The sequence below is a fragment of the Gigantopelta aegis genome, chromosome 3, assembly GCF_016097555.1.
Source record: "Gigantopelta aegis isolate Gae_Host chromosome 3, Gae_host_genome, whole genome shotgun sequence".
Lineage (NCBI taxonomy): Eukaryota > Metazoa > Mollusca > Gastropoda > Neomphalida > Peltospiridae > Gigantopelta > Gigantopelta aegis.
Window position 1 is genome coordinate 4,758,466 of NC_054701.1, and position 20,081 is coordinate 4,778,546.

Sequence of the window (20,081 nt, forward strand, 5' to 3'; positions counted from 1 at the left end):
GTAATTAAATTAGAACACTGGGGTTTCACTATAGGATAATTTATCCCCAGGATCTATAAATCAATATACAAGTAGTGTATATCACACAGGTATAGCCCTTAGAGAGTGGTTGGTTGTGTTCTTTTTATAGAAAGGGAGGAAATATACATACAGTAAATGAAACAATGATAGTGCATTTCCACCACCATATGAAGCAGGCAAATCCTGACCTTCAAGATATAAGAAATAATACACCATATATATTTCACTATCCTACACTTGGTACCATGCAACATATACCAAAATGACCACAACGTAGGGAGCAAATCAAATAGTTTGCGAGCGTTAGCGTCATATGCTGTCATTGAACGCAAAAAAGATATCGATATTAGACATCAAAGAGACGTAGTCTATAATGCTCTTACAGATGTCTGTAAACATTCCTTTCAAGATAAATCAGTGGAGATAAACACCCCCACCCCCACCCTTTAACTTACCCCACGCATCAGCGTAATTTAAAGCTTGCTATACCACCTTATTTTAATGGGTCGAAGTCATTAATGACAAATTTATGTATTTTCAATCTCAAAAATAACATACACATCTCAGGGTTTAATTTGTGTAGTGTTTAATTTGTTTATAAAAAGTAATTCTCTCCCCCCCCCCCCCCCCCCCCCCCCTCGGATTTTGATCAGGTTACGGCCGTTTTTATCATTCATAAAATGGTTGGGCTAATATTTTGTAAGCTATATCAACATGTCCACGTTCATATCTAATTACGGTTCAAGCACGCTGTCCCGGAACACGCGGCCTGGGATTCTGACTGCAAATCAAGAAGCGGTAATAAGCTGTGCACTCCGTTTAGCTCGACATTAAATACTGGTGCTCATTGCTTCTGTCTGGGACGTATTCAAATTACTAGGAAATCGTCAACTAAAATGCCTAATATCTCTCTTATAACTCCTGCTGTTTCTTATAGATTTGCTATCCTATTATTTTATTTAGACAGATTGCATATCATTTGCCCAATTTCCTGCCAGACGTTATGTGACGTATAATCGAACAGTAAAGTGTTTATACACAGAGAGCGTACACATTTTGTACAACTATGTAATAATTTGGAATTAATCTCATTTATACTTGACATCTCTGTCCAGGGCGCCATTTTCCCATCCAGTTAGTTATAACGAGGTCGGTTCTGGGGGTAGACCGACTGGGTCGCGGTGTTACGCTCCAATCAATTGGATTTCCAATCGGTTTTCTCCGAGGAATTGGTTTTGATGTCCGCCATGATATCTAATAAGCCAAATCAGACAGGTTTCTTATTGTTATGCGAAGTCAGCTGTTTACCCCGGGACCCGACACCGGAGGAATATGTGATAGTGCTAACAGCTTGGGTCTTCAATAATGCATTGTCTGTAATTCAGTGCTTCAATTTAATTAATAAAAAAAACTCATTAGTTTGATAAATTCGCTGCCAGGGCAAACAGAAAAGGTAATAATAAATAAATAGTTTTTAAAAAGGTGCAAAACGTAAGGTATTATAGTGTACGTTCATTGTGTAAGAACTGTAGGGCAATCGACAATGAGAGAAACGTGTGTATGTGTACGTCAGGCGCCTGTGAGGGGAAGGTTTCGGGGGTCAAAACCCCGCTCTTGCCAAGCAAATGTTTTTGGTGAATATATTTTCCGGTGACGCATGACTCGATACTCATCCCACATAAATTTCGGTTGTCGTAGTCTAGACCCACCCCTGCTAAACTCCTTGTACACGCGCCTAGTAGTCTAGACCCACCCCTGCTAAACTCCCTGTACACGCGCCTAGTAGTCTAGACCCACCCCTGCTAAACTCCCTGTACACGCGCCTAGTAGTCTAGACCCACCCCTGCTAAACTCCCTGTACACGCGCTTAGTAGTCTAGACCCACCCCTGCTAAACTCCCTGTACACGCGCCTAGTAGGCCTACGTGTTTGAGTGTATATATTTGTTTGCATGCGTAACTATGAAAATACACTCATATTTAAAATTACTTTGCAAGACGTTGACCCAAAATACACCTGTGAAAACTTAAAGGGACAGACCCTAGTTTCAACCCGTGAAAATTAAGACTTAAGTTCATTTAATCTACAAACCTGTAACACATTTGGATAAAGTTACAATTGAGTGAAATATAAGTCTGTGACTTTGAAATGGTGATATATCTTATATAAATAGATTTCTTAAACTCCACTCCTTAACTGTTACTTCTCAGACGCGCGTGCGTTTTTAAAAATATGAGAAATGTATTTTGTGATATTAAAAACACCAAGATGACCAAAAACACTTCGAATGTGCGGAAATGGATAATCTAAACAATCAAATCTAAGTAAAATATTATTTCAAAAACGGCTCTAAAAGTGAAAAAAAAATGCCTTAATGTTTATAAACTAGGGTATGTCCCTTTACGGGCCAACAGATATAAAAATAATGGTGCATTACGGGAAGAAACGAAAACTTGATGATCTAAATATTGTAAAACCTTAAATTCCGAAAATATGTCAGCTATAATATAAAACCTAGCTTTAATCTAGCTCGGCAAACAGGAATACAAGATTTATTTCGACCTGTACTGCCACGTGGTGATTTCTCGTACAACCCTCATTTATTACTACAGCCATTATGTCTCGTTCATTAATGTTCACTAAACGTTGTATACGACACCTCTGGGACTAGGAGGAGTTCAGTTCCACGTTCACCTTCTCATTAATGAGCCGCTAGTGTGTCTGGGGTAGATAAAGGCATTGTGTCTTTATTAAAGGCACAATATCTTCTGTTCTCTTTTTTCTTTTTTTCTTTTTCTTTTTGGGGGGGGGGGGGGGGGGGGGGGGTGTTTTTCTTCTTTCTTTCGGTAGACCGATATTGTGCCCTATATACAAATTCGGATGTCGGCTATCTGCGGGATCTGGCTCAGTGGGTAGAGCGAGGTCACAGAGGTGGTTTGGTCGAAGGATTGAACCCCATCGTTGGACCCAATCTCTGATTGAATTTCCCCGTCACAACCAGTGCCCCACGACTGTTAGAACAAAGCTCGTGGTATGTACCTAGGTGTCGTTAAACAGTCATTTCCTTTCCTCTTTCTCTGTTTATGTCACTATTTCGCCCCGTCCTTCCAGCATTTAAATGTCTGTCAGCATTTAAATTTATAATCATGTTGGTTGTGATGTTACTTTAAGGTGAATTAGAAATATAAAAACTTTTTGCGGACGATACAACCATTGTAACATGTTTCTACCAACTTCTGACTAACCCAAAGTTGTGTTCGAAAAAACACACAAAAAACACTCCTCTTTTCATGCACTTTAGTGGAAATCTGTTCTATTTGATAACCGGTAGTTTAATAAGAAATTCAAGATCCGATTTGGTTTGGTTTTGTGTGTGTGTGTGTGTGTGTGTGTGTGTGTGTGTGTGTGTGTGTGTGTGTGTGTGTGTTTCTGTGTGTGTGTGTGTGTGTGTGTGTGTGTGTGTGTGTGTGTGTGTGTATTTGGTGGGGTTTTCTTTAAAAAATGAAACGTCTGTGAACTCACATTTTGTTGCTGTTCCAGCTAGTGACCTACGACTGGTATATCAAAGGCTCTGGTTTGTGGTGTTCTGAGTTCTGGGAAATTGTATATTAAAAATCTCCTGTTACAATTTAGGAGTAGTCTGTGTGACAGCAGGGATCCCCCCTCTGTCTGTTCTCTCTCTCTCTCTCTCTCTCTCTCTCTCTCTCTCTCTCTCTCTCTCTCTCTCTCTCTCTCTCTCTCTCTCTCTCTCTCTCTCTCTGATCTCTGATCTACGTCCTGGTCTACACCCACCCTAACCCGTCGTCTAATCCTGTCTGGTGTGATCAGGCTAGATAAATCGACATAGTGAAGACGTCTAATCCTGTCTGGTGTGATCAGGCTAGATAAATCGACATAGTGAAGACGTCTAATCCTGTCTGGTGTGATCAGGCTAGATAAATCGACATAGTGAAGACGTCTAGTCCTGTCTGGTGTGATCAGGCTAGATAAATCGACATAGTGAAGACGTCTAGTCCTGTCTGGTGTGATCAGGCTAGATAAATCGACATAGTGAAGACGTCTAATCCTGTCTGGTGTGATCAGGCTAGATAAATCGACATAGTGAAGACGTCTAATCCTGTCTGGTGTGATCAGGCTAGATAAATCGACATAGTGAAGACGTCTAATCCTGTCTGGTGTGATCAGGCTAGATAAATCGACATAGTGAAGACGTCTAGTGAAGACGTCTAGTCCTGTCTGGTGTGATCAGGCTAGATAAATCGACATAGTGTGATCAGGCTAGATAAATCGACATAGTGAAGACGTCTAATCCTGTCTGGTGTGATCAGGCTAGATAAATCGACATAGTGAAGACGTCTAGTCCTGTCTGGTGTGATCAGGCTAGATAAATCGACATAGTGAAGACGTCTAGTCCTGTCTGGTGTGATCAGGCTAGATAAATCGACATAGTGAAGACGTCTAGTCCTGTCTGTGAAGACGTGTGATCAGGCTAGATAAATCGACATAGTGAAGACGTCTAATCCTGTCTGGTGTGATCAGGCTAGATAAATCGACATAGTGAAGACGTCTAATCCTGTCTGGTGTGATCAGGCTAGATAAATCGACATAGTGAAGACGTCTAATCCTGTCTGGTGTGATCAGGCTCCTCAGTAGATAAATCGACATAGTGAAGACGTCTAATCCTGTCTGGTGTGATCAGGCTAGATAAATCGACATAGTGAAGACGTCTAGTCCTGTCTGGTGTGATCAGGCTAGATAAATCGACATAGTGAAGACGTCTAGTCCTGTCTGGTGTGATCAGGCTAGATAAATCGACATAGTGAAGACGTCTAATCCTGTCTGGTGTGATCAGGCTAGATAAATCGACATAGTGAAGACGTCTAGTCCTGTCTGGTGTGATCAGGCTAGATAAATCGACATAGTGAAGACGTCTAGTCCTGTCTGGTGTGATCAGGCTAGATAAATCGACATAGTGAAGACGTCTAATCCTGTCTGGTGTGATCAGGCTAGATAAATCGACATAGTGAAGACGTCTAGTCCTGTCTGGTGTGATCAGGCTAGATAAATCGACATAGTGAAGACGTCTAGTCCTGTCTGGTGTGATCAGGCTAGATAAATCGACATAGTGAAGACGTCTAATCCTGTCTGGTGTGATCAGGCTAGATAAATCGACATAGTGAAGACGTCTAATCCTGTCTGGTGTCTGGTGTGATCAGGCTAGATAAATCGACATAGTGAAGACGTCTAGTCCTGTCTGGTGTGATCAGGCTAGATAAATCGACATAGTGAAGACGTCTAGTCCTGTCTGGTGTGTGTGATCAGGCTAGATAAATCGACATAGTGAAGACGTCTAATCCTGTCTGGTGTGATCAGGCTAGATAAATCGACATAGTGAAGACGTCTAATCCTGTCTGGTGTGATCAGGCTAGATAAATCGACATAGTGAAGACGTCTAGTCCTGTCTGGTGTGATCAGGCTAGATAAATCGACATAGTGAAGACGTCTAGTCCTGTCTGGTGTGATCAGGCTAGATAAATCGACATAGTGAAGACGTCTAGTCCTGTCTGGTGTGATCAGTGAAGATAAATCGACATCAGGCTAGATAAATCGACATAGTGAAGACGTCTAATCCTGTCTGGTGTGATCAGGCTAGATAAATCGACATAGTGAAGACGTCTAGTCCTGTCTGGTGTGATCAGGCTAGATAAATCGACATAGTGAAGACGTCTAGTCCTGTCTGATGTGATCAGGCTAGATAAATCGACATAGTGAAGACGTCTAGTCCTGTCTGTCTGTGTGATCAGGCTAGATAAATCGACATAGTGAAGACGTCTAATCCTGTCTGGTGTGATCAGGCTAGATAAATCGACATAGTGAAGACGTCTAGTCCTGTCTGGTGTGATCAGGCTAGATAAATCGACATAGTGAAGACGTCTAGTCCTGTCTGGTGTGATCAGGCTAGATAAATCGACATAGTGAAGACGTCTAGTCCTGTCTGGTGTGATCAGGCTAGATAAATCGACATAGTGAAGACGTCTAAGGCTCCTGTCTGGTGTGATCAGGCTAGATAAATCGACATAGTGAAGACGTCTAATCCTGTCTGGTGTGATCAGGCTAGATAAATCGACATAGTGAAGACGTCTAGTCCTGTCTGGTGTGATCAGGCTAGATAAATCGACATAGTGAAGACGTCTAGTCCTGTCTGGTGTGATCAGGCTAGATAAATCGACATAGTGAAGACGTCTAATCCTGTCTGGTGTGATCAGGCTAGATAAATCGACATAGTGAAGACGTCTAGTCCTGTCTGGTGTGATCAGGCTAGATAAATCGACATAGTGAAGACGTCTAATCCTGTCTGGTGTGATCAGGCTAGATAAATCGACATAGTGAAGACGTCTAATCCTGTCTGGTGTGATCAGGCTAGATAAATCGACATAGTGAAGACGTCTAGTCCTGTCTGGTGTGATCAGGCTAGATAAATCGACATAGTGAAGACGTCTAATCCTGTCTGGTGTGATCAGGCTAGATAAATCGACATAGTGAAGACGTCTAGTCCTGTCTGGTGTGATCAGGCTAGATAAATCGACATAGTGAAGACGTCTAGTCCTGTCTGGTGTGATCAGGCTAGATAAATCGACATAGTGAAGACGTCTAATCCTGTCTGGTGTGATCAGGCTAGATAAATCGACATAGTGAAGACGTCTAATCCTGTCTGGTGTGATCAGGCTAGATAAATCGACATAGTGAAGACGTCTATCCTGTCTGGTGTGATCAGTAGATAAATCGACATAGTGAAGACGTCTAATCCTGTCTGGTGTGATCAGGCTAGATAAATCGACATAGTGAAGACGTCTAGTCCTGTCTGGTGTGATCAGGCTAGATAAATCGACATAGTGAAGACGTCTAGTCCTGTCTGGTGTGATCAGGCTAGATAAATCGACATAGTGAAGACGTCTAATCCTGTCTGGTGTGATCAGGCTAGATAAATCGACATAGTGAAGACGTCTAGTCCTGTCTGGTGTGATCAGGCTAGATAAATCGACATAGTGAAGACGTCTAGTCCTGTCTGGTGTGATCAGGCTAGATAAATCGACATAGTGAAGACGTCTAATCCTGTCTGGTGTGATCAGGCTAGATAAATCGACATAGTGAAGACGTCTAGTCCTGTCTGGTGTGATCAGGCTAGATAAATCGACATAGTGAAGACGTCTAATCCTGTCTGGTGTGATCAGGCTAGATAAATCGACATAGTGAAGACGTCTAATCCTGTCTGGTGTGATCAGGCTAGATAAATCGACATAGTGAAGACGTCTAGTCCTGTCTGGTGTGATCAGGCTAGATAAATCGACATAGTGAAGACGTCTAATCCTGTCTGGTGTGATCAGGCTAGATAAATCTACATAGTGAAGACGTCTATCAGTCCTGTCTTGTCTGATGTGATCAGGCTAGATAAATCGACATAGTGAAGACGTCTAGTCCTGTCTGGTGTGATCAGGCTAGATAAATCGACATAGTGAAGACGTCTAATCCTGTCTGGTGTGATCAGGCTAGATAAATCGACATAGTGAAGACGTCTAATCCTGTCTGGTGTGATCAGGCTAGATAAATCGACATAGTGAAGACGTCTAGTCCTGTCTGGTGTGATCAGGCTAGATAAATCGACATAGTGAAGACGTCTAATCCTGTCTGGTGTGATCAGGCTAGATAAATCGACATAGTGAAGACGTCTAGTCCTGTCTGGTGTGATCAGGCTAGATAAATCGACATAGTGAAGACGTCTAGTCCTGTCTGGTGTGATCAGGCTAGATAAATCGACATAGTGAAGACGTCTAGTCCTGTCTGGTGTGATCAGGCTAGATAAATCGACATAGTGAAGACGTCTAATCCTGTCTGGTGTGATCAGGCTAGATAAATCGACATAGTGAAGACGTCTAGTCCTGTCTGGTGTGATCAGGCTAGATAAATCGACATAGTGAAGACGTCTAGTCCTGTCTGGTGTGATCAGGCTAGATAAATCGACATAGTGAAGACGTCTAATCCTGTCTGGTGTGATCAGGCTAGATAAATCGACATAGTGAAGACGTCTAGTCCTGTCTGGTGTGATCAGGCTAGATAAATCGACATAGTGAAGACGTCTAGTCCTGTCTGGTGTGATCAGGCTAGATAAATCGACATAGTGAAGACGTCTAATCCTGTCTGGTGTGATCAGGCTAGATAAATCGACATAGTGAAGACGTCTAATCCTGTCTGGTGTGATCAGGCTAGATAAATCGACATAGTGAAGACGTCTAATCCTGTCTGGTGTGATCAGGCTAGATAAATCGACATAGTGAAGACGTCTAGTCCTGTCTGGTGTGATCAGGCTAGATAAATCGACATAGTGAAGACGTCTAGTCCTGTCTGGTGTGATCAGGCTAGATAAATCGACATAGTGAAGACGTCTAATCCTGTCTGGTGTGATCAGGCTAGATAAATCGACATAGTGAAGACGTCTAGTCCTGTCTGGTGTGATCAGGCTAGATAAATCGACATAGTGAAGACGTCTCTAGTCCTGTCTGGTGTGATCAGGCTAGATAAATCGACATAGTGAAGACGTCTAATCCTGTCTGGTGTGATCAGGCTAGATAAATCGACATAGTGAAGACGTCTAATCCTGTCTGGTGTGATCAGGCTAGATAAATCGACATAGTGAAGACGTCTAATCCTGTCTGGTGTGATCAGGCTAGATAAATCGACATAGTGAAGACGTCTAGTCCTGTCTGGTGTGATCAGGCTAGATAAATCGACATAGTGAAGACGTCTAGTCCTGTCTGGTGTGATCAGGCTAGATAAATCGACATAGTGAAGACGTCTAATCCTGTCTGGTGTGATCAGGCTAGATAAATCGACATAGTGAAGACGTCTAGTCCTGTCTGGTGTGATCAGGCTAGATAAATCGACATAGTGAAGACGTCTAGTCCTGTCTGGTGTGATCAGGCTAGATAAATCGACATAGTGAAGACGTCTAATCCTGTCTGGTGTGATCAGGCTAGATAAATCGACATAGTGAAGACGTCTAATCCTGTCTGGTGTGATCAGGCTAGATAAATCGACATAGTGAAGACGTCTAGTCCTGTCTGGTGTGATCAGGCTAGATAAATCGACATAGTGAAGACGTCTAGTCCTGTCTGGTGTGATCAGGCTAGATAAATCGACATAGTGAAGACGTCCTGTCTTGTCTGATGTGATCAGGCTAGATAAATCGACATAGTGAAGACGTCTAGTCCTGTCTGGTGTGATCAGGCTAGATAAATCGACATAGTGAAGACGTCTAGTCCTGTCTGGTGTGATCAGGCTAGATAAATCGACATAGTGAAGACGTCTAATCCTGTCTGGTGTGATCAGGCTAGATAAATCGACATAGTGAAGACGTCTAATCCTGTCTGGTGTGATCAGGCTAGATAAATCGACATAGTGAAGACGTCTAGTCCTGTCTGGTGTGATCAGGCTAGATAAATCGACATAGTGAAGACGTCTAAATGTCTGGTGTGATCAGGCTAGATAAATCGACATAGACGTCTAATCCTGTCTGGTGTGATCAGGCTAGATAAATCGACATAGTGAAGACGTCTAGTCCTGTCTGGTGTGATCAGGCTAGATAAATCGACATAGTGAAGACGTCTAGTCCTGTCTGGTGTGATCAGGCTAGATAAATCGACATAGTGAAGACGTCTAATCCTGTCTGGTGTGATCAGGCTAGATAAATCGACATAGTGAAGACGTCTAGTCTGGTGTGATCAGGCTAGATAAATCGACATAGTGAAGACGTCTAGTCCTGTCTGGTGTGATCAGGCTAGATAAATCGACATAGTGAAGACGTCTAGTCCTGTCTGGTGTGATCAGGCTAGATAAATCGACATAGTGAAGACGTCTAATCCTGTCTGGTGTGATCAGGCTAGATAAATCGACATAGTGAAGACGTCTAATCCTGTCTGGTGTGATCAGGCTAGATAAATCGACATAGTGAAGACGTCTAGTCCTGTCTGGTGTGATCAGGCTAGATAAATCGACATAGTGAAGACGTCTAGTCCTGTCTGGTGTGATCAGGCTAGATAAATCGACATAGTGAAGACGTCTAGTCCTGTCTGGTGTGATCAGGCTAGATAAATCGACATAGTGAAGACGTCTAGTCCTGTCTGGTGTGATCAGGCTAGATAAATCGACATAGTGAAGACGTCCTGTCTTGTCTGGTGTGATCAGGCTAGATAAATCGACATAGTGAAGACGTCTAATCCTGTCTGGTGTGATCAGGCTAGATAAATCGACATAGTGAAGACGTCTAATCCTGTCTGGTGTGATCAGGCTAGATAAATCGACATAGTGAAGACGTCTAGTCCTGTCTGGTGTGATCAGGCTAGATAAATCGACATAGTGAAGACGTCTAGTCCTGTCTGGTGTGATCAGGCTAGATAAATCGACATAGTGAAGACGTCTAATCCTGTCTGGTGTGATCAGGCTAGATAAATCGACATAGTGAAGACGTCTAGTCCTGTCTGGTGTGATCAGGCTAGATAAATCGACATAGTGAAGACGTCTAGTCCTGTCTGGTGTGATCAGGCTAGATAAATCGACATAGTGAAGACGTCTAATCCTGTCTGGTGTGATCAGGCTAGATAAATCGACATAGTGAAGACGTCTAATCCTGTCCTGTCTGGTGTGATCAGGCTAGATAATCGACATACTGAAGACGTGAAGACGTCTAGTCCTGTCTGGTGTGATCAGGCTAGATAAATCGACATAGTGAAGACGTCTAATCCTGTCTGGTGTGATCAGGCTAGATAAATCGACATAGTGAAGACGTCTAGTCCTGTCTGGTGTGATCAGGCTAGATAAATCGACATAGTGAAGACGTCTAATCCTGTCTGGTGTGATCAGGCTAGATAAATCGACATAGTGAAGACGTCTAATCCTGTCTGGTGTGATCAGGCTAGATAAATCGACATAGTGAAGACGTCTAGTCCTGTCTGGTGTGATCAGGCTAGATAAATCGACATAGTGAAGACGTCTAGTCCTGTCTGGTGTGATCAGGCTAGATAAATCGACATAGTGAAGACGTCTAATCCTGTCTGGTGTGATCAGGCTAGATAAATCGACATAGTGAAGACGTCTAGTCCTGTCTGGTGTGATCAGGCTAGATAAATCGACATAGTGAAGACGTCTAATCCTGTCTGGTGTGATCAGGCTAGATAAATCGACATAGTGAAGTCTACGTCTATCAGGCTAGATAAATCGACATAGTGAAGACGTCTAATCCTGTCTGGTGTGATCAGGCTAGATAAATCGACATAGTGAAGACGTCTAGTCCTGTCTGGTGTGATCAGGCTAGATAAATCGACATAGTGAAGACGTCTAATCCTGTCTGGTGTGATCAGGCTAGATAAATCGACATAGTGAAGACGTCTAATCCTGTCTGGTGTGATCAGGCTAGATAAATCGACATAGTGAAGACGTCTAATCCTGTCTGTGTGTCTGGTGTGATCAGATCAGGCTAGATAAATCGACATAGTGAAGACGTCTAGTCCTGTCTGGTGTGATCAGGCTAGATAAATCGACATAGTGAAGACGTCTAGTCCTGTCTGGTGTGATCAGGCTAGATAAATCGACATAGTGAAGACGTCTAGTCCTGTCTGGTGTGATCAGGCTAGATAAATCGACATAGTGAAGACGTCTAATCCTGTCTGGTGTGATCAGGCTAGATAAATCGACATAGTGAAGACGTCTAATCCTGTCTGGTGTGATCAGGCTAGATAAATCGACATAGTGAAGACGTCTAATCCTGTCTGGTGTGATCAGGCTAGATAAATCGACATAGTGAAGACGTCTAATCCTGTCTGGTGTGATCAGGCTAGATAAATCGACATAGTGAAGACGTCTAGTCCTGTCTGGTGATCAGGCTAGATAAATCGACATAGTGAAGACGTCTAATCCTGTCTGGTGTGATCAGGCTAGATAAATCGACATAGTGAAGACGTCTAATCCTGTCTGGTGTGATCAGGCTAGATAAATCGACATAGTGAAGACGTCTAATCCTGTCTGGTGTGATCAGGCTAGATAAATCGACATAGTGAAGACGTCTAGTCCTGTCTGGTGTGATCAGGCTAGATAAATCGACATAGTGAAGACGTCTAGTCCTGTCTGGTGTGATCAGGCTAGATAAATCGACATAGTGAAGACGTCTAATCCTGTCTGGTCTGGTGTGATCAGGCTAGATAAATCGACATAGTGAAGACGTCTAATCCTGTCTGGTGTGATCAGGCTAGATAAATCGACATAGTGAAGACGTCTAGTCCTGTCTGGTGTGATCAGGCTAGATAAATCGACATAGTGAAGACGTCTAGTCCTGTCTGGTGTGATCAGGCTAGATAAATCGACATAGTGAAGACGTCTAGTCCTGTCTGGTGTGATCAGGCTAGATAAATCGACATAGTGAAGACGTCTAGTCCTGTCTGGTGTGATCAGGCTAGATAAATCGACATAGTGAAGACGTCTAATCCTGTCTGGTGTGATCAGGCTAGATAAATCGACATAGTGAAGACGTCTAATCCTGTCTGGTGTGATCAGGCTAGATAAATCGACATAGTGAAGACGTCTAATCCTGTCTGGTGTGATCAGGCTAGATAAATCGACATAGTGAAGACGTCTAGTCCTGTCTGGTGTGATCAGGCTAGATAAATCGACATAGTGAAGACGTCTAGTCCTGTCTGGTGTGATCAGGCTAGATAAATCGACATAGTGAAGACGTCTAATCCTGTCTGGTGTGATCAGGCTAGATAAATCGACATAGTGAAGACGTCTAATCCTGTCTGGTGTGATCAGGCTAGATAAATCGACATAGTGAAGACGTCTAATCCTGTCTGGTGTGTGATCAGGCTAGATAAATCGACATAGTGAAGACGTCTAATCCTGTCTGGTGTGATCAGGCTAGATAAATCGACATAGTGAAGACGTCTAATCCTGTCTGGTGTGATCAGGCTAGATAAATCGACATAGTGAAGACGTCTAGTCCTGTCTGGTGTGATCAGGCTAGATAAATCGACATAGTGAAGACGTCTAGTCCTGTCTGGTGTGATCAGGCTAGATAAATCGACATAGTGAAGACGTCTAGTCCTGTCTGGTGTGATCAGGCTAGATAAATCGACATAGTGAAGACGTCTAGTCCTGTCTGGTGTGATCAGGCTAGATAAATCGACATAGTGAAGACGTCTAGTCCTGTCTGGTGTGATCAGGCTAGATAAATCGACATAGTGAAGACGTCTAGTCCTGTCTGGTGTGATCAGGCTAGATAAATCGACATAGTGAAGACGTCTAATCCTGTCTGTTGTGATCAGATAAATCGATAGTGAATCGACATAGATAAATCGACATAGTGAAGACGTCTAATCCTGTCTGGTGTGATCAGGCTAGATAAATCGACATAGTGAAGACGTCTAGTCCTGTCTGGTGTGATCAGGCTAGATAAATCGACATAGTGAAGACGTCTAGTCCTGTCTGGTGTGATCAGGCTAGATAAATCGACATAGTGAAGACGTCTAATCCTGTCTGTCCGATGTGATCAGGCTAGATAAATCGACATAGTGAAGACGTCTAGTCCTGTCTGGTGTGATCAGGCTAGATAAATCGACATAGTGAAGACGTCTAGTCCTGTCTGGTGTGATCAGGCTAGATAAATCGACATAGTGAAGACGTCTAATCCTGTCTGGTGTGATCAGGCTAGATAAATCGACATAGTGAAGACGTCTAATCCTGTCTGGTGTGATCAGGCTAGATAAATCGACATAGTGAAGACGTCTAATCCTGTCTGGTGTGATCAGGCTAGATAAATCGACATAGTGAAGACGTCTAGTCCTGTCTGGTGTGATCAGGCTAGATAAATCGACATAGTGAAGACGTCTAATCCTGTCTGGTGTGATCAGGCTAGATAAATCGACATAGTGAAGACGTCTAGTCCTGTCTGGTGTGATCAGGCTAGATAAATCGACATAGTGAAGACGTCTAATCCTGTCTGGTGTGATCAGGCTAGATAAATCGACATAGTGAAGACGTCTAATCCTGTCTGGTGTGATCAGGCTAGATAAATCGACATAGTGAAGACGTCTAGTCCTGTCTGGTGTGATCAGGCTAGATAAATCGACATAGTGAAGACGTCTAATCCTGTCTGGTGTGATCAGGCTAGATAAATCGACATAGTGAAGACGTCTAGTCCTGTCTGGTGTGATCAGGCTAGATAAATCGACATAGTGAAGACGTCTAGTCCTGTCTGGTGTGATCAGGCTAGATAAATCGACATAGTGAAGACGTCTAGTCCTGTCTGGTGTGATCAGGCTAGATAAATCGACATAGTGAAGACGTCTAGTCCTGTCTGGTGTGATCAGGCTAGATAAATCGACATAGTGAAGACGTCTAGTCCTGTCTGGTGTGATCAGGCTAGATAAATCGACATAGTGAAGACGTCTAGTCCTGTCTGGTGTGATCAGGCTAGATAAATCGACATAGTGAAGACGTCCTGTCTTGTCTGGTGTGATCAGGCTAGATAAATCGACATAGTGATAACGTCTAGTCCTGTCTGGTGTGATCAGGCTAGATAAATCGACATAGTGAAGACGTCTAGTCCTGTCTGGTGTGATCAGGCTAGATAAATCGACATAGTGAAGACGTCTAGTCCTGTCTGGTGTGATCAGGCTAGATAAATCGACATAGTGAAGACGTCTAGTCCTGTCTGGTGTGATCAGGCTAGATAAATCGACATAGTGAAGACGTCTAATCCTGTCTGGTGTGATCAGGCTAGATAAATCGACATAGTGAAGACGTCTAGTCCTGTCTGGTGTGATCAGGCTAGATATCTCTCTCTCTCTCTCTCTCTCTCTCTCTCTCTCTCTCTCTCTCTCTCTCTCTCTCTCTCTCTCTCTCTCTCTCTCTCTCTCTCTCTCTGTCTCACACACACACACACACACACACACTAACCAGTAACAACTAACAATTGACCAATGTTCCAGACAGGTAACCTTGGATATAAGCAACAAAATGATCAGATTTATTTAGAGTTAGATTTATAATTGTGCCTGGGTCTGTCTGTACTACAGATACATTTCTTGAATTCAGGTTGATCAATCATTAACACACAAGTGTCCCAGATAGCGGCTTTTATTGTATATCGTGTTATTAACGTGGCGAGGTCAGTTCCTGATGGCCCGCTATCTTTAAGACAAGTCTGCAATTACACAAGCGCTTAATTAACTCTCGAAATAGGAAAACTTATAACAGAGTTTGTCTGCAGAAATATCAGGAACATTCAGGAATAGCCGGTCAAACGGCAGTTTTTCAGTCGTAACGACACAATGAGTTCGATGCGTGAAAACAAACAACATTAATCTTTGTCAGTTAATGAAAAGTCGGGTTATTGTCGTTTTTAGTGTTATGGATGACAAGGACAAACAAAGATAAGTTTAGAGATGGAGTGATTAGTGTTATGGATGACAATTAGGCACAAAGATAAGTTTAGAGATGGAGTGATTAGTGTTATGGATGACAAGTAGGCACAAAGATAAGTTTAGAGATGGAGTGATTAGTGTTATGGATGACAAGTAGGCACAAAGATAAGTTTAGAGATGGAGTGATTATTGCTATGGATGACAAGTAGGCACAAAGATAAGTTTAGAGATTGGGTGACTGGAGAAGTTTGTTAAATATATCGATTCATTTGTTGTAGGCGGATCCAGAAGGACGGAGCATCGGGGTGCATCCCCCCTCTGAAGTATTTTAAACATTAAATACAGTCACAGTTATCAATCTGATTAAAATTAGCTCTACTGGTCTACCACACACTGATATTCTATTTATGATATTTCTAACAACAAATATTCTATTTATGATATTTCTAACAACTAAACTTACACGTTAAATATACATGTATTTTCTTGTTTAGAATATCGGTGTGGGTATAATCAATTTGTTTTCTTGTTTAGAATATCGGTGTGGGTATAATCAATGTGTTTTCTTGTTTAGAATATCGGTGTGTGTATAACCAATGTGTTTTCCTGTTTAGAATATCAGTGTGTGTATAAGCAATGTGTTTTAGAATATCAGTGTGGGTATAATCAATGTGTTTTCTTGTTTAGAATATTAGTGTGTGTATAAGCAATGTGTTTTAGAATATCGGTGTGGGTATAATCAATGTGTTTTCTTGTTTAGAATATCGGTGTGTGTATAACCAATGTGTTTTCCTGTTTAGAATATCAGTGTGTGTATAAGCAATGTGTTTTAGAATATCAGTGTGTGTATAATCAATGTGTTTTCTTGTTTAGAATATCAGTGTGTGTATAAGCAATGTGTTTTCTTGTTTAGAATATCAGTGTGTGTATAAGCAATGTGTTTTAGAATATCAGTGTGTGTATAATCAATGGGTTTTTCATCGTCCTAATGTTTGTAGTAGATAAAATTTCATTTTACTTCCTAATATATGTTTTTTCGTACGTACGAAACTACTGGGAAGACATAAGCCGACTGAGTTCTGTCCAATCAGGATTTCTACCATGGTAGTCTGCATAATATCTTCATTACATATCATAGATAAACTCTCCTCCGTAATTAGATCATTAGCAATGAAAAGAGCACAGGAGGTTGTGACAAACTGCGGACTGATCGAGTTACCATGGTGACCTCCCCCAGACCCCAGACCTCACGTACATGTTCATGTCTGTTTTAGTTTTCCGGGGAATCGAAGGACAGGATCGGACGTCCTCTTCAATCTAATTATTCAGCCTCCGCGAACACCAAGCAACGTGCAAATTGATCAGGCGCTGCGGAAATCACAACGCCGCAGATTTCTCTACCAATTCATAGCTGATTTACAACAGACCTGCTTTAAAGGTTCACGAGTTAATGCTAATTAAAGTCATTGTAACCAAAATTAAGTGTAATGCGACCCGTGTATAATCTCCTTGAAACGGAAAGACTTCTAACGCCGCACAATCAGTGACCTATGTCTTTCTTGAAATAATAAGACCTCAACTATCACACAGTTAGTGGCAAGTAAGACTTTCTTAGACCTCTCCTACCACACTACCAGTAGATACAAGACGGCCTTATTAGACCTCTCCTACCACACTATCAGTGGATACAAGACGGCCTTATTAGACCTCTCCTACCACACTACCAGTAGATACAAGACGGTCTTAGACCTCTCCTACCACACTATCAGTAGATACAAGACGGCCTTATTAGACCTCTCCTACCACACTATCAGTGGATACAAGACGGTCTTAGACCTCTCCTACCACACTACCAGTAGATACAAGACGGCCTTATTAGACCTCTCCTACCACACTATCAGTGGATACAAGACGGCCTTATTAGACCTCTCCTACCACACTATCAGTGGATACAAGACGGTCTTAGACCTCTCCTACCACACTATCAGTGGATACAAGACGGTCTTAGACCTCTCCTACCACACTACCAGTAGATACAAGACGGTCTTAGACCTCTCCTACCACACTACCAGTAGATACAAGACGGCCTTATTAGACCTCTCCTACCACACTATCAGTGGATACAAGACGGTCTTAGACCTCTCCTACCACACTACCAGTAGATACAAGACGGCCTTATTAGACCTCTCCTACCACACTATCAGTGGATACAAGACGGCCTTATTAGACCTCTCCTACCACACTATCAGTGGATACAAGACGGTCTTAGACCTCTCCTACCACACTATCAGTGGATACAAGACGGTCTTAGACCTCTCCTACCACACTATCAGTGGATACAAGACGGTCTTAGACCTCTCCTACCACACTATCAGTGGATACAAGACGGTCTTAGACCTTTCCTACCACACTATCGGTAGACGCAAGACGGTCTTAGACCTCTCCTACCACACTATCGGTAGACGCAAGACGGTCTTAGACCTTTCCTACCACACTATCGGTAGACGCAAGACGGTCTTAGACCTCTCCTACCACACTATCGATAGACGCAAGACGGTCTTAGACCTCTCCTACCACACTATCGGTAGACGCAAGACGGTCTTAGACCTCTCCTACCACACTATCGGTAGACGCAAGACGGTCTTAGACCTTTCCTACCACACTATCGGTAGACGCAAGACGGTCTTAGACCTCTCCTACCACACTATCGGTAGACGCAAGACGGTCTTAGACCTCTCCTACCACACTATCGGTAGACGCAAGACGGTCTTAGACCTCTCCTACCACACTATCAGTAGACACAAGACGGTCTTAGACATCTCCTACCACACTATCAGTTGACACAAGATGGTCTTAGACCTTTCCTACCACACTATCAGTAGACACAAGGCGGTCTTAGATATCTCCTACCACACTATCAGTAGACACAAGACGGTCTTAGATATCTTCTACCACACTATCAGTAGACACAAGACGGTCTTAGATATCTTCTACCACAATATCAGTAGACATACGCACGTCTTACTTGAAATAGTAAGACCTCTACTATCACACAGTTAGTGGCATGTAAGACAGTCTCAGATTTCTACTACCAAAGTATCAGTGACATACGTACGTCTTTCTTGAAGTAGTAAGACCTCTCCTATCAGTATCAGTGGTATACATCTTCTTGGAAACGACCAGTGTCATGCATCGTTGTTGAAGTGGTAAGATACTCGATCAGTGGATTTAAAGCAGTACCTGGGTGGAGATATACATGAGCGTATGGGCTCCAAGTTTTGCAGGAGGTGTGTGTTGGGGGGGGGGGGGGGGGGGGGGGCTGATGTTTGCCCGAATTAAACAAAAATACCCGAATCTGGATAGCAACATTTATTATTAGCACTACTACCAAACAGCTATAGAGGGTTACAAACGAATAACTACGCATTTGTACATGGATTACAACTAATTTTAAGGGTAAAATGATGGGAATACTTGGTAAAACATCTCAGCTTAGCACATTTTGCCTAAATATCTCTGTAATTTTTGCCCGAATTTGAGGTTTTGCTCCAGAACTAGGGGGCAGTTGCCTCACCCTCCACTACATAAGCGTACGAGACAGGGGAGGGGGACTTCCCCCTACTCCTGGAGCAAAACTGGCTGCAGAGATTGTATTTCTCATTAAACAATTTGTTTTTGTTAATTCATAATATAAGAGCTTCCATGTTTGCATTTAAACACATTTTTATTTGGCCAATCAAAAAACCTTCTGACGTAGATGTTCGCCATAACATGTCACCTCAACACGAAATGCCACTAGCTGCTTTCGTGTGCGTGCGTGATTGCCTGGTTTTCATCAAATCTACATGTGGCAGGTCGCTGTAAACCAACGACAGTTTCTTATGCAAATGATCGGGAAAAGTGAAAACATGTTTCTGTGTCATCTGCGATGATCTGAGGCGTGTAACAGATTGTATGAAGAACCATGATTTCTAAGGATGCGGCCTCTCCACAGCCCTAGATTTTGGCCTACAACGTGCACTTCAAAATTTGGTAGTCTGATATGTTTCTAGTCTAGGCCTTCGTTTTTGTAAGACCAATAATAACACTGGGTGGCTTTTGATTATAAACATATATCACTGCACAAAGAACAAAAGGATCGGGCACCCGTTTACAAACTTCATACAATATGCATACAATATACTTGACGACCACATGACATTTAACGGTATAAAAAGTAAAGTAAAGTTTGTTTTATTTAACGACGCCACTAGAGCACATTGATTTTTTTATCTTATCATCGGCTATTGGACGTCAAACATATGGTCATTCTGACACTGTTTTTAGAGGAAACCCGCTGTCGCCACATAGGCTACTCTTTTTACGACAGGCAGCAAGGGATCTTTTATTTGCGCTTCCCACAGGCAGGATAGCACAAACCATGACCTTTGTTGAACCAGTTATGGATCACTGGTCGGTGCAAGTGGTTTACACCTACCCAGTGAGCCTTGCGGAGCACTCACTCAGGGTTTGGAGTCGGTATCTGGATTAAAAATCCCATGCCTCGACTGGGATCCGAACCCAGTACCTACCAGCCTGTAGACCGATGGCCTGC

General features: G+C 42.7%; 1 protein-coding gene across 1 annotated transcript; it reads left to right on the top strand.

The window, feature by feature from the left end:
• The first annotated feature begins 735 nt into the window (after positions 1-735).
• LOC121367269 lies at positions 736-18,328 on the top strand. The gene is made up of 2 exons (XM_041491383.1): positions 736-819; positions 17,078-18,328. The coding sequence occupies exons 1-2, from the start codon at positions 736-738 to the stop codon at positions 18,326-18,328; spliced, it is 1,335 nt and encodes a 444-aa protein (XP_041347317.1).
• The last annotated feature ends 1,753 nt before the right edge of the window (positions 18,329-20,081 follow it).

Bases quoted from the DNA above. Each gene is read 5' to 3' on its own strand.
- LOC121367269 (XM_041491383.1), top strand. From the start codon at position 736: ATGTCCACGTTCATATCTAATTACGGTTCAAGCACGCTGTCCCGGAAC. The intron at 820-17,077 runs GTAATAAGCTGT...ACTATCACACAG, and splicing joins TGACTGCAAATCAAGAAGCG to TTAGTGGCAAGTAAGACTTT.